The sequence below is a fragment of the Trichechus manatus genome, unplaced genomic scaffold (genome assembly GCF_000243295.1).
Source record: "Trichechus manatus latirostris isolate Lorelei unplaced genomic scaffold, TriManLat1.0 scaffold00101, whole genome shotgun sequence".
Classification (NCBI taxonomy): domain Eukaryota; kingdom Metazoa; phylum Chordata; class Mammalia; order Sirenia; family Trichechidae; genus Trichechus; species Trichechus manatus.
In genome coordinates this window covers 7,083,691-7,098,017 of record NW_004444037.1, presented here as the reverse complement: position 1 = coordinate 7,098,017, position 14,327 = coordinate 7,083,691, and the positions used below count along the sequence as shown (strand labels likewise).

At 35.2% G+C, this 14,327-nt stretch overlaps 1 protein-coding gene across 12 annotated transcripts in view; it reads left to right on the top strand.

The window, feature by feature from the left end:
• Positions 1–14,327, top strand: part of FIP1L1 (factor interacting with PAPOLA and CPSF1) — a 79,942-nt gene that overhangs the window by 51,155 nt on the left and 14,460 nt on the right. For 8 of the 12 annotated variants that reach the window (XM_004382901.2, XM_023737345.1, XM_012557429.2 and 5 more), the window contains 3 exons: positions 6,071–6,097; positions 8,089–8,143; positions 9,693–9,748. In XM_004382901.2, the coding sequence (XP_004382958.1) occupies positions 6,071–6,097; positions 8,089–8,143; positions 9,693–9,748 (138 nt within the window). The remainder of the gene's footprint in view (positions 1–6,070; positions 6,098–8,088; positions 8,144–9,692; positions 9,749–14,327) is intronic. The other 4 variants (XM_004382900.2, XM_004382902.2, XM_012557430.2 and 1 more) reach the window with 1 other exon arrangement.

The window sequence follows — 14,327 nt, the reverse complement described above, 5'->3', positions numbered from 1 at the left end:
TAGTAGCTGGGTACCATCTAGTTCTTCTGGTCTCAGGCTGATGGAATCTCTGGTTTATGTGGCCCTTTTTGTCTCTTGGGCCAATATTCCTTGTGTCTTTGGTGTTCTTCATTCTCCTTTGCTCCAGGTGGGTTGGGACCAATTGATGCATCTTAGATGGCTGCTCGCTAGCTTTTAAGACCCCAGATACCACTCACCAAAATGGGATGCAGAACATTTTCTTAATAAACTTTGTTATGCCAGTTGACCCAGATATCCCCTGAAAGCATGGTCCCCAGACCCCCACCCCTGCTACTCTTTCCCTTGAAGTGTTTGATTGTGTTCAGGAAACTTCTTAGCTTTTGGTTTAGTCCATTTAGGCTGACTTCCACTTTATTGTGTGTTGTCCTTCCCTTCACCTAAGATAATTCTAATCTACTATCTAGTTAGTGAATACTCTTCTGCCTCCCTCCCCACCTCGTAACCGTCAAAGAATGTTTTCTTCGGTGTTTAAACTTTTCTTGAGTTCTTATAATAGTGGTCTCATACAATATTTGTCCTTTTACACTGATTAATTTCACTCAGCATAATGCCTTCCAGATCATCTATGTTATGAGATGTTTCACGGATTCATTGTTGTTCTTTGTCATTGCGTAGTGTTCCATTGTGTGAATATACCATATTTTGTTTATCCATTCATCCGTTGATGGACACACCTAGATTGTTTCCATCTTTTTGCTGTTGTGAACAGTGCTGCAGTGAGCATAGGTCTGCATGTATCTATTTGTGTGACAGCTCTTATTTCTCTAGGATATATTGCAAGGAGTATGAAAGTAGTTTTGACCTTGTAGATTTCCCAGAAAGGGTCTCAGGGAATGCCAGGGATCCCTGGACCACACTTTGAGAACTGCTGCTTTAGCAAAAGCCAGGCCTATATTAGATTAATATCAGCACCGTTAAGGAAGTACCATTTTGTTCATTTAATTGAGAAGGCATTTTACGAATAACGTTCACTGGCTGTTCAAACCCACCAGCTGCTCTGTAGGAGAAAGGACCTAACGATGTGCTCTTGTAAAGAGTATAGCCTAGCGATCCCTATGAGACAGTTCTACTGTGTCCTATAGCGTTGCTATGAGTTGGAATTGACTCAACAGCGCACAACAACAGCAAGCTAATTTTATAGTTTCATCAAGATTTTTGATCTTACCTAGCAGGTTTATGACAGGTTTTTTGTCTTTGGTTGTTTCAAGTAAATGTTGAAAAATAACAAGTAAGGCTTTGATTTTGACTCATGCTGTCTCATATTATAATTGTGTTGCTGCCAACCCTATCGTAAAGGCCATTTCAAAAAAAAATCACCTTTCCTGTTGGGTTCAGTGCTATTTACCTCATATTAACTGAAACTATTTGCTAGAAGATGTAAATATTTAAAAAGAAACTGTTTTCAAGTCCCTTTGAAAAAAGAATTCTGGAAGTTCTTCAAAACTGTACTCACTTTCACTTTCTCTTTTGTTGTGTTTTTCTGTATTTTAAAAAAACTATCAATGTTTTCAATAAATTCTAAATAGAGAATAATGTTAATTAAATGTAATAAATAGCATTTTCTCTCACAGTTAGAATTAATTTAGATGTAAATTTAACAGAGATTAAAACCTTCTTTAGGGTGTTGATTTTTTAATGTCCTTTTTGTTCCATGGATACACTCCTTATAATATTTAATATGCCATAGAAGCTGTGTTTTCTAGAGTCTAATTATGGCTTAATATCTGCCTTTTGTTTGCACTGCTCTTCCAGTCATTTTGTGATTATATATGAGCTGATAGAGATCAACTTCTTTACAAATTCTCTGTAAAAGTATTGACATTTCTATCATAGATGTTTTCTTTTGTCTAAGATAGAATTTTTGGTTTCCGTAGGCCTTAGATTATTATACAAATCAGAGAATGGATGAAATAGTTTGTCCATTTTATAGTTAATATAAAGTTATCTTTTTCACCCTTTAGGAATGACACGTGCTGGTGACTTTAGCACATTTTTTTTCTTTAAAATTACATCCATCTCATTTTGCACCTTGTTAAAATGAAGGAAAAATTAATCATTTTACTTTGATTATGAAGTATGAGTTTTTCAGTATTCTGTGTTTTATTTTTCTGAAGGGTAGGTGGCAGATCATACGTATGTATGTGTGTATGTATGTTTGTATGTGTATTATTTTAAAAATACGTGTATGTAGAAAAGCCTTTCTGGGGAAGGTAATATTTAAAGATTTTTACAGTCCTTGCCTTTTTGTATACAATTTCTTTGTGTTAAATTGGCATCTGAGCTTGATGGCTTTGAATTAGCAATCTCTGAGGAGAGTGATCAGGCTTATCTATTCCTAACATAAATAGTGCTGATGAAATTTGGGAGTTACTGGTAAGAAATAAGAAGCGTAATTTCACATAATCTTTGCCATGTTTCTCCATTTGCCTGAACTAAATAGCGAAAAGATAGGTGGTTATGTCATATATTGGTTATTTATTGCTCCATAACAAATTACTCCAAATTATAATGGTATAACATACATTTATTATGTAACAGTGTCTGTGTGTCAGGAAACTGGCACAGCTTAGCTGGGTCCTCTGCTTCAAGGTCTCACAAACCTCACAGTCATCTCAAAGACTTGACTAAGGAAGGATTCACCTCCAAGCTCCCTTACCTGTTGGTTGGAAGGATTCGTGTCTTCCTGGACTGTTGGACTTAGAAGGCCTCAGTTTTTTTCTGGCCGTGAACCTCTCCAACATGACAGCTTGTTTCTTCAAAACATGCAAGCCAAGAAAGCAATAGAATAGAGTGCCAGCAAGATGGAAGTCACAGTCTTTTGTAGCCTAATCACAGAAGAGACATTCCACCATTTTTATTTTTATTTTTTGTTGGTAGAAGTAAGTCACTAGGTCTAGTCTACAATGAAGGGGAGGACATGAATAACAGATGTATATAATAGCATGGATACTAGGAAGCAGAGATCATTGGGAGCCGTGTCAGAAGCTGCCTACCACATAACTTTGTCTTCGTTTTACAAAAAAAATGATGAAATACTTTGATAATGAATTCATAGATGATCTTTATTCAGTTTTTAAATTTTTTGTGAGTGCCAGAACCCACTGTTTTATGGGAATTTTTTTTAAATATAGGTAAATTCTTTTATATATGATGTTTTAGTAGAACTGCTGCCTGTTGTCTTGCCTGAATTCCTTCATTTCCCCGAATAGGATTTCAGATCCCTCCCCACAACTGTTTACATTTAAGAGTATACCATTACATATTAGAAGAATTAAATTCTAGTGTCTCTCTTTTGAGAATGCCAGATGGTATAGGCTGTCATACAGCTACACTGTTTTACCCTTAAGTTTCACAGGTTGATGCTCTTATTTGTTTCATAAAAATTTGGGATGGAATTTATTTCATCTGTACTGAATTGTTCAGTAGTGCAGTTTGGAGAGTTTAGAATCTATTCCAGTGGTTCTCAAAGAATGTCCCCAGGCCAGCAACATATCACCATCTCTTGGAAACCTTAGGAATGCAGATTCTCAGGCCCCACCCCAGACATACTGAATCAGGAATTCTAGGGGTGGGGCCCAGAAATCTGTGTATAATATCAAACCATCTAGGTGGTTCACATGTACTCTAAAGTTTCAGAACCACTAGTTTATTCATCCCCATTAGAACTTGAATATTACTTTTCCAAAAGCTTTTGGCCAATACTAGCAATCTTACTTTTACTACTGTTATCCAGGAGTTTTCAGGAAAATAAACATTTTTTTTTTTTTCTTGTGTGTTTTACAGATAATGGATACAGAAAAGGAACAAAATACTTATGTATTTCAAGTCTGTTGGTTGGGCAGCGTGTGTGTTGTCCAGTTAGGTGGGGTTGTTGAGTTAGAGGACGGGGATTTTTGATGAATTTTCTTTCTTAGTTAATAAAAGTCAAACATTAAATAGTGATTTTTAGACGAGAATGATGTTGGCCTTACATTATATCGCATATTAATTTTTTTCAGTTGCAGTTTGAAAATACATTTGATCATTGTCAAAGAATTGATTCTGTATCACTTCATCAACTTTATAGTCCTGATTCAGGACACTTACTGATAAAGAAGAGCATTGAAATAATGTAGATGAAGTAGAGGTCTCACAAGAAGGGCCCTTTCTACTTTCCATGACAAACTTTCTGATGTATAGATATCAGTTGGAGAGGTATCTATCTGTAGAGCATGATTTCCCTTTGTGTTCTTAATTCCTTCCAGTTTGTTTGTTTGTTTGTTTTTTTCCCTGTAATAATCTGTCCTATGATAACTACTGTAGTAAGATTGAAATTAAAGGCAGGCTTTTTTTGACTGCCTTCATAGCATACTTAATAATTTGGTCGTATGTCTTTTATGTTTTGTGAATGTTTCACGGAGTTTTAGAGGACTAAATTTTGAAGTAATTTCTTAGTTATTTTGTATGAATTCACATTTTAGTAAGCTGTAGTGAAGCATTAGCTGAAGTGATGCATACTGCTTGTGTACTCATTTAGGTGAAGTTAGTAGAAGTATAGCATAGGGGTTGATTTTGATGTGGTGCTTTATTTTATATGCCAAAAAAATCATTTATTTAAATGTGAAAACTAGATCAAACAGTGAAGCTCAGTAGTATTCTAAAAAAATCTTTACTGTTCTAAAGGAAATCAGTTAGTAGATACTAAGAATATGTAATATTCTCTGCCATTCTTCATTTTCCCATTTAGTTTGGTGTTTGTGGGACTCTGCTAGCTTGTATTGTTTGCTGGATTCTTTTAGCTTAGTGACTTGGGAAGCAGCAAAATAACCTCAAGGAGGTTGAGAATTGCCATTAACTGTGGGTCAGTTTAGTAGACTCATTTGGGGGCCTAATGATTTTTGAAACATGATGGCTGCTTTACATATCTTTTTCAGTTGTGTTGATTTTATAAGCTTAGCATATCCTTTTATTGCATGGGTGGTTAAATCAGGTGCTTCTGTCTATTTTAAGGCCGTGTGCTGCCTTCTGATTTTTTTTTATTAAACCTCTTATTCTGGCAAGACTTGCACATTGGAAAATTTCTAAATAAATAATTAGCAGATGTTTCCATTGAGCAAAAAAAAATTTGAAAGTGATTCTTTTTTCATTATGTTTTGCCATGCATTTAGTTAATGAATTAGATTATTTCTTCCTTTTTGGGACTAATTTTGATGCAGTTTCTTAGATAGGATTTAGTAAACCTTTCTGACTGTGTTGAAGTTATGTATGGTAAAGAACGTCTCATGAAAAAGTTGTTTCTAAATTTTTTCTGTTCATCTCTTAAATTTAAAATGCTGAATTTGGTTTTAGTGTTTAGTAAACATCTATTGGTAAATTTCACATTAGGATTTAGGGCACATTTGACCAATGTGAATTGAAAATGTTTATATATAGTTCTTGAAGTTTATAATATACACAAATAGTAAGAGTCACTCAAATTAGTATTTATTGACACCTGTAGAAGTAAACTTTGTGTGTCCTGGAGGTGTCTGTATATGAATTGGCTATACCCCTTTTTGTACTCCCCCAAATCAAGGGAAACCTGAACTTTCCCTCACTTCTGCTGACCACAGTAAAACGATCCAGATGAGCTTTACAAAAATGAATGGTAGCCATCATCTTCAGTTATCTTGCTCTACCTGTAGTATTAAAGAGCCCACTGATCAGTATGTCTACTAAAATGTTAAAATATAAGTATATATTTTTAGGAATAATATCGGACATTGGTTATCACATTTAGTTAGTGTTAATGGGGTTTGATATTTGTGTATGCACAAGTGTGCTTTATAACTTGTCTCTAACTTCATCTATGATTACAGCTAGTAGGGGAACTATATGTTATCAAGTTGTTAGTTCTTATCAGGGAAGTCAGATGTTATACTGGAATTGTTGGTCGTCTGCAAGAAAACAATGATTCTCTCCAGTGAATAGGCCAGGGGTTTTATTTCAAAGTTTGTTTTGGTGATGGCATAAATACATAACAGGTTATGAAATCCAATTACTATATTAAATTTCATCACTTGTTTTTTAGGTATTCCAATAACTGTACCACCTCCAGGTAAAACTTTTTTCATGTTTTCTCCATCATTGTTAATAAACATGAAATTTCAAGCTTCCAGTTACAGGAAGGACAGTGTTGATGCAGTTAGAATATGGAATAGGCTATTGGGATTTCAAGGTCCTATTTTCAGCTCTGCCTTTGCTTCATTCCAGTTTTTATTAAGACATTCAGTTTTCTTATATCTGTCTTACCCATTTCTGTAGAAATAGAGATTCTGAGAAAATTCTCGCCATATCAATTTGTAAAGAAAACAGTATAGGATATAAAATATAATTTTTGTATTAATGTTTTATACAATAAAATGACTACAAGAGAAGAGAAAAATCTATTTTGATATTATCATGATTTCTGATTTTAACCCTGGTGGTATAACTCAGTATTGTGAGAAAATGTGTTCTAAACTGTATGACAATTAGATGGATTCACAACTGGTTGGATGGTTGTTCTTAGAGTGGTGGTAAATTGTTCATTGTTGTAAGGATATGGTCAACAGGAGTGTATACCTGGCTCAGTGTTGTTTTTTATGTTTTTGTCAGTTTTTTTTTTTTTTTACAGTGTGATAGAGAGTGTGCTTACTGAGTTTAGTGCTAAAAGCCAGAGGAGACAGAGACTGAAAGGTGACAGTGCTTGGAAGGATGAGTCTAAATTTAAAATGATCTTGATAAACAGAAGTAGTGAAGTTCAGATAACATAAGATAGTGTACACATTTAGATGTGGGATAGAGAGTTGCTGATTGCGTATGAATGTGGCTAAAAAAGACCAGGAAAAGTCATAATGGAATCATTGGTGTGTCTTTTTAGTTTAAAAAGCAGTGTGATTGTGAGGCTGTATAAAATAAGATTGTGTGCTCTAGGACTAATGTAATTACTTTGCACTTGTAAGATGTTTAATAGAGGAGTTATAGATCCTAAAATTGGTTATAGTGAAGGTGAGCATGGTGAACTGGAAACAGTTTGAAGCAGGGCTGAAAAATGAGTTTAAATAGCCTAGGAGAAGGGTTGAGAGGATTGGGATTCATTTTTCACATAGAATGCTAAAAAGGAAGTTTAGGGGAAGTGTTTTCAAATATATAAAGGTTAGAGAGAATAGGGCAGTGGAATGCTTCTTGTTCCCATTGAGGACAGCATATGAATTATAGTGTGAGAGATTTAAATTGTATGTAATGTATTTCCTAATAGTGAGAGTTGTTAAAACATAGAAGGAAGTAGTATCATAAGTTATGGAATCACCATATCTAAGAGGTCTTAAAGTCTTTTGGTGGGATGCTTTATTGCCTATCTGAATTTGAAAGAGTAGAGTAGATTAACTGTTACGGTCCATTTTAGCCCTATTATTCTGTGGTATTTCACTTAGGTATTGTGAATTAACTGAGAATGCAGACCTCATGATATAAAGGTGCAAGTTATTTTCTTTCTAAACTAATCCCAAAATTACCTTATGTGCCTTTCTTTGTAAAGTTCTCTGGGGTTGTGCTATTTAAAACTATTTTGTGATGTGTGTTCTCAGCCTTAAGCATTTATATATTTACTGGTAAGATTTTATTTATAAATTACACATTTTAAGGAAATTTCTCTACATCTAAAACTCTCTAAATATTTTTGAAAGAGGTAAATGCTATTTTATTTGCTTTTCAAGTATAACATATCTAGTGGCAACACTACTACCGTAATATATATGGAAAAGGTAAGGCATTGAGATTAACTTTCTCATATTCATAAAATGGGCTGTGTGTGGTGCTGAAAATAAGACCAGGTGTCCTGACTCCCAGTTTGTGCTCTGTGTATTAGACCAGATTGTTTTTGTAATGTTTTATAGCTCCAAAAATCTGTTTATAAGTTTAAGCTGCATTTTTTTTCTGTTCATTATAACATAGAGAAGTACATTATGCCCCCAGAGAAATTTAGTGATACGCAGCAACCTTATTTCTCTTTTGACATTACGTGTACATTTTATCAACTTTTTTTTATCTTCTGATTGAATGTTTCAGGTTTTCCTCCTCCACCAGGCGCTCCACCTCCATCTCTTATACCAACAATAGAAAGGTAAATCAGTGTGGATACTGTAAATTATTGATTATTGATAGGCTTTTGACAGAAGAATCATATACGTATCTTGGAAATGTTTTCAAAGATTTAATTTTATATACATAAGAAAACTAATGATAGTATTTTGAAATAATACCTTGCTCCGATTTATGACACATTGATTTAAAAAAAACAAAACAAAACCCTAGATTGCTAAAAATTTCACTAGATAAGTAGAAATCGTTAATAATGGAGATCTATTTGAGGATTAGGTAAGTACAACTATTATTGGGGACCATAATAAGGAAAAGCTGCCTTATTCTTTGCTACCCTGTTGCATCTCAGCTTTCACAAAGAGGGGATTCGATCCGTTCTGCATGGCTGTGGCCTTTTTTTAAAATACTCCGTGTTTAGTGTTTAAGTTAGCTAAAATACTGCCCTAAAGAATATTTCCCTTGCTAGTGTATTTCTTTAAAAAAAAAAAACAGTTCAAATGATGTAAAAAGACAAAAAATTGTGAAAACTTTATATCAATAGCATCAAAACATGAATATGGTTTTTGAAGAAATGGTAAATTCAGGAAATTGTGAGAGCCTCAGGATTTAATTTTATTAAGTTCCTGTTAAACACATATTGTTTTCTCAGTTAAAATGTTACGAAGTATTATTTGTTGGCTCTGTTGGTGGAACTGAATTACTGATTTACAGCTGCATTGTCAGGGTCCTTTAACAAATCCTATTCACAGCAAACCAGTTGTATAAACCAGTCCAGGGTGACTCAGATCACCCACTTTTGGCACTAAATTGTATGGTGGATAACAAATCCCATTCCACATGCCAGCTGTATCCTATGGAAAGCTCAGCTTCCCTTCCCTGTTCAGACCCAAGTTGCCCATGCAGCCCTTCTCTCTTCACATGCCTAGCCAACCAGGGCTGGGTCAGCGGCTACCAGCTGCACTTTGGGGTCCACATGACTCCTTCCACTTCAGACCAAAAAACCAAAACCAAACGCCTGGCTGTTGAGTCAGTTCTGACCCATAGTGATCCTATAGGACAGAGGAGAACTGCCCCATAAGGTTTCCAACGCTGTAATCTTTATGGAAGCAGACTGCCACATCTTTTTGCTGTGAAGTGGCTGGTGGGTTTGAACCACCAACCTTTCAGTTAGCAACCAAGCACTTTAACCACTGCACCACCAGGGTCCCTTTGCATGCCATAACAGCTTTAATATAACTAAAAAGAATACAGTTGAAGAGATGAATAGGTTGAGGTCTGGGAGGGGTCACAGCACAGAGCTTCTGTGTCCCAAACAGGGACATGCTACCCTATGCCATGCACAGTCACCAACCAGGAAGCTCCCTGAGCCTCCATGTTGGTTTAATATTTTTTAGGTTAAAAAACATAAGTGGATTTTTTTATTATGAAAAAATAAAATTAAAACTTATCAGTAGATGGTGAGTAAGTAAAGGTCATTGTAGTTTTGTCTTGATGTTTTGTATTTGCAACCAAACTACTGAAATTCAGAACCTACTTGAAACAGACATAAAAATACATTTTTTCTTCCATAGTGGACATTCCTCTGGTTATGATAGTCGTTCTGCACGTGCATTTCCATATGGCAATGGTAAGTAATATTATTAGCTGCCCAGTTTTAATTTGAATCAAAGTACTTAAATAAATAAAGGAATAAAAATATGCTTCCATGGTTTAAAATAATATCTTACAGAGCAATGTAAAAAATATTAACTAAAGAAATAACTAGGTCTACGTATCTGCCAGGTAAATTAACAGAATAATTTTCATTTATTTATCATCTGTACTTTTAAAAATTAATAAAAGTTTGCATAATGTACCTTGCTGCTTCTTAAAAAGGATTTTTAAGGCATTAATGGAAAGATAGAAGGTCATAATCAATGGCCTTCTGACAGTAGTGTGGTGCAGTTGTCAACAAGATCATTTGTATTTGGGATTTAATATTGATAATTTTACGCAAAAAAGAAAATATTCTAAGGACTAATGTATGATTAGCAAATACTTGTTTGTTCAGGAGATAATGTTGAGAAAACAAAATTGTTTTGAGGACTAGAAAAGTTGACCTTTGGAGAGAAATTTAATGACCTAATTATAGTCTTTAAAAATTGTAGTAAATGTGCCTTCCAAACGGAGGAAGGAGGAATGAGAAAGAGATTAATCGATGATCGGTTTTTTACTGCATCATCAATTTCTGTTCTGTATCTTAAAAATACTTTAAATGTCTATCTCTTCTGGTTTCCATCCTTTTGATCATTTCCTGTACCGTTAAGCCTCTCTAGAGAGTGATGACTACGGAATACTTTTCAATATTTTATCCTAATCTCATGAGATAAATAGGTTCCACGTGTAGCTTTCTACTGAAACCAAAGCTTTTTGTCAACTGATTGCTCAGTCTTTATTGTCCGTAATCTTTGTTTCTTGAATCATATGCCGTCAAACAAACCTTCTTCTCGTCTTTCTCCGTCATTAGTTTATCTTTTCTAGATCATTTGGCTAGGTCCTCTTTCCGTGTTCACTGCTGACAAGTTTATCTATTCCAAGTACTTCCATTATCACTTTCTGCTTAGATCTCTTGCTCATTCATTCACTTAAAAATATTCTGCATTGTACTAGGTTTTATGGTAGCAGCAAGCTAATAGACGGTGCTTGCCCTCATCGAATTTATAGGCTAGTGGAGACACAGCCAAGTTGAAACTCATAGTGCAGTGATAGGAGAGGAGGGTGTCATGGGAGCACAGAAGAGGGATCTCCAGGGATGTGGACCAGGAGATGATTTGACTTCCAAGCCGTGCAAAGACGTAGGAGCAAATGAGAACATAGTAGGCTTTATAAACTGACAGAATGGTGATGTGGCTGGAGTGTAGAGAACATGTGACAATGTCTAGAAATGATACAAGAGATCATGCGGGGCAGTATAGCCATGCTATGGCCTTTCAACCTTATTTAGAGGGCTTAGGGGAACCATTTAAGAATTTTTTGCTGAGGAGTGAAATTGCTAAGATTTCCAGTTTTAATAGTTCTATTATGGCTACTTACTGTGTGGAAATTACAGATTTGTAGGGTGTATAGAAAGACTGGAATGCTAAAGATGGTTGCTTATATTGGAAGAACAGAAAAGAAGCTGTTGGAGTAATCCAGAGGAAGGAATAATGGCCCTGGTGACGCAGTGGTTGAGTGATACAGCTGCTAACCAAAAGGTGTGCAGTTCAGATCCACCAGCCGCTTCTTGTAAACCTATGGGGCAGTCTTCCTCTGTCGTCTAGGGTCACGGTGGGTCAGAATCCACCCAATGGCAACAGGTTTTTTTTTTCGGTAGTACCAAGTAATACCACTGGGGATAGAAAACAGTGAAGAGATTTCAAAGGCTTTTGCACTTTAGAACTTATAACCCTTGAATAATAGATGAGATGTGAGTACCAGTCATGTATTTCCAACTACCTTCTAGATATCTGTATCAACTTGTTCAAAAATGCATTTGCCATTTATTCATTTCATAAGGTAGTCTTTATGTTGACTTACTGTTTCAGTGACTATACTTTTAAAATTTTTTTTGCTAGGTACCCAGGAAGTCATATTCCCTGGGTTGAAATCTTGCTTCTCCTCTTGGTAGTTTTATGACATTTATAGATATTCAGCTGTTAAATAGAGAGCATTATTCTTCCTTATTAGGTGAAGTTCAATGAGGATACATTGAAGCACCTTATCCTGCCGTTTAATAAACCAGCGTTTGAGTCCTTGGTCCATCTTATCTTGGTAACTTTGAACAAGTTAAATAACTTAAATCCTTTTTTCTCATCTGTAAAATAAAGTTTGAATATAAAGTGCTTAGCAAATTACCTGTAGCATCTAAGAACTAAGTAAGCATTACTTACTAAATTGATTAAAATTTTATTTTTACTTCTTTCATGGGACTTAAAAAGCAAAGCGTTTTTTTATTTGCCATTATATTCCTTGTGTATTTGTTTCAATACAGATGAACATGAGGAATAGTCCATATTAGAAAGACTAAGACTTTATTCTTTAAATTACCTACCCAGCCCCATTGTGTAAGATTTTTTTTTTAATGCTAATTAAAATTTAACTTTTCTTCAATGTCCTATATACATTGTTTATCAAAAAGCATCTTCTGCTCACTCTTCACTTCCCCCAGCTCCTCTCTCAGAGACATTTTTTTTTTGAATGGACGTCTTTAATGATAACAATTATAAGGCATATTGTGAGAATTAAGTGGAGGAAAGTTGGGAATTTCTTCATCCTGGTTGAACAAAGCCTGGTGATACAGATGATACATGTGGTTTCTATCTTCGTTGGTGATTCTGTTTTGCCTTTATTTTTACTTATTTGCACTGGTGGCACGGTGGTTAAGCATTCAGCTGCTCACCAAAAGGTCTGCAGTTCAAATCTACCAGTCGCTCCTTAGAAGCCCTGTGGGGCAGTTCTGCTCTGTCCTGTAGGATCCGTATAATTTGGAATCGACACGACGGCAGTGGGTTTGGTTTTTGGGTTTTATCGTCTGTTTTATGTACCGTGAATCTCTACTGCATAAGATGAGGATATTGGTGTATCTATTCTTGCCTTCACCTCTCCATCTCCCTCTGCCTCCCAGCTTTGATCAGTTGTACTTTTACTTATTACATTTACCTTCTGTCCTGTAACCAACATTATCATCTGTGCTCTGACAAATTTTTATTGTAAAAGCTAAACAATAAAGACTATTTATATTATTATGACTATGTAAATGTTATGTGCTGCAGAGATAATTATGACAAACACCCAAGCCCTCCATGAAGAAAGTTCCTATAGCAAAGAAATCACCTTTTTTTAAAAAACACTATCAGTTTTGTAAAGTCATACCACATTTGAACCATTACTTTCTCCAACCTTAAAGACAAAGATATTCTTCAATACTTTTTTTCCCTAAAAGTTTTTAAGTTTAGTTTTCATATTTAAGTCCTTAAGCTATCTGGAATTAATTTTTGCATATGGTATGAAGTAAGGATCTAGTTATCAACTATTTGTTGAATAGTCTATCCTTCTCAGCGGATCTACAGTGTCATCTCTGTCACATGTCAAGTTTCCAAGTATATGTGAATCTTTTTCTGGGCTTTATAGACTATTAAGTTGTGCTAATACTTCAGTACTATTTTAACTATGAGTTTTATAGTAAATCTGATATCTGGTACAGCAAAAGCTGTCTGCCTTATTCTGTTTCAGAAGTATTCTTGGGCCATTGCTTTTCCGTATACATTTAAAAAAAAAAAATACATGTTTTTGGTAAAAGTTTACACAGCAAATTACGTTCCCATCCAACAATTTCTATACAAATTGTTCAGTGACATTGGTTACATTTTTCATAATGTGTCAACATTCTCGTTATTTTCGTTCTGGTTGTTCTGTTTCCACTAATCTAGTTTCCCTGTCCTCTTACCTTCTCATCTTTTCGTTAAAATAATTGTTGACCGTTTGGTCTTATATAGATGATTTTTTTAAAGGAGCGCAGTATTCACTGATAATATACTTTATTATTGTGAGCTAATCCGTTATTTAGCTAAAAGGTGACCTTGGGATAATTTCAGTTCAGAGTTTGAAGAGTATCTCAGGGCAGTAGTCTTGGGGAGTCCTCTAGGCTCAACTGGTCCAGTAAGTCTGGACTTTTAAGAATTTTGAGTTCTGTTCCACATTTTTCTCCTATCAGTATCCATCTATTGTGGCCCTGATCAGAACAGTAGGTAGTGGTAGCTGGTCACTATCTGGTTCTTCTGGTCTCGGGATAGATGAGGCTGTGGTTCATGTAGACTTTTAGTCGGATAGACTAGTTTCTTCTCTGAGTCTTTGCATTCCTTCTTTCTCTTTTGCTCTGGACAAATAGAGACCGATAGCTTTAAGACCCCATACACTACTCACCAAACTGGGATGTAAAACGTAAACTTTAGGAACCGTATTATGCCAGTTGACAAAGTTGTCCCACGAGACTATGGTTGTAAGTCTTCAAACCCAGAAAACCGACTCTTTGAGGTGTTTGGTTATATCTGAGAAGTACCCATAACTGTGCCCGATATGTGCTTTATTAAATATATGAATATTTGTGCATGTACATATATACACATACACACACATGCATACCCAAATGTACATACCTATACACATACATATATACATACATACATATA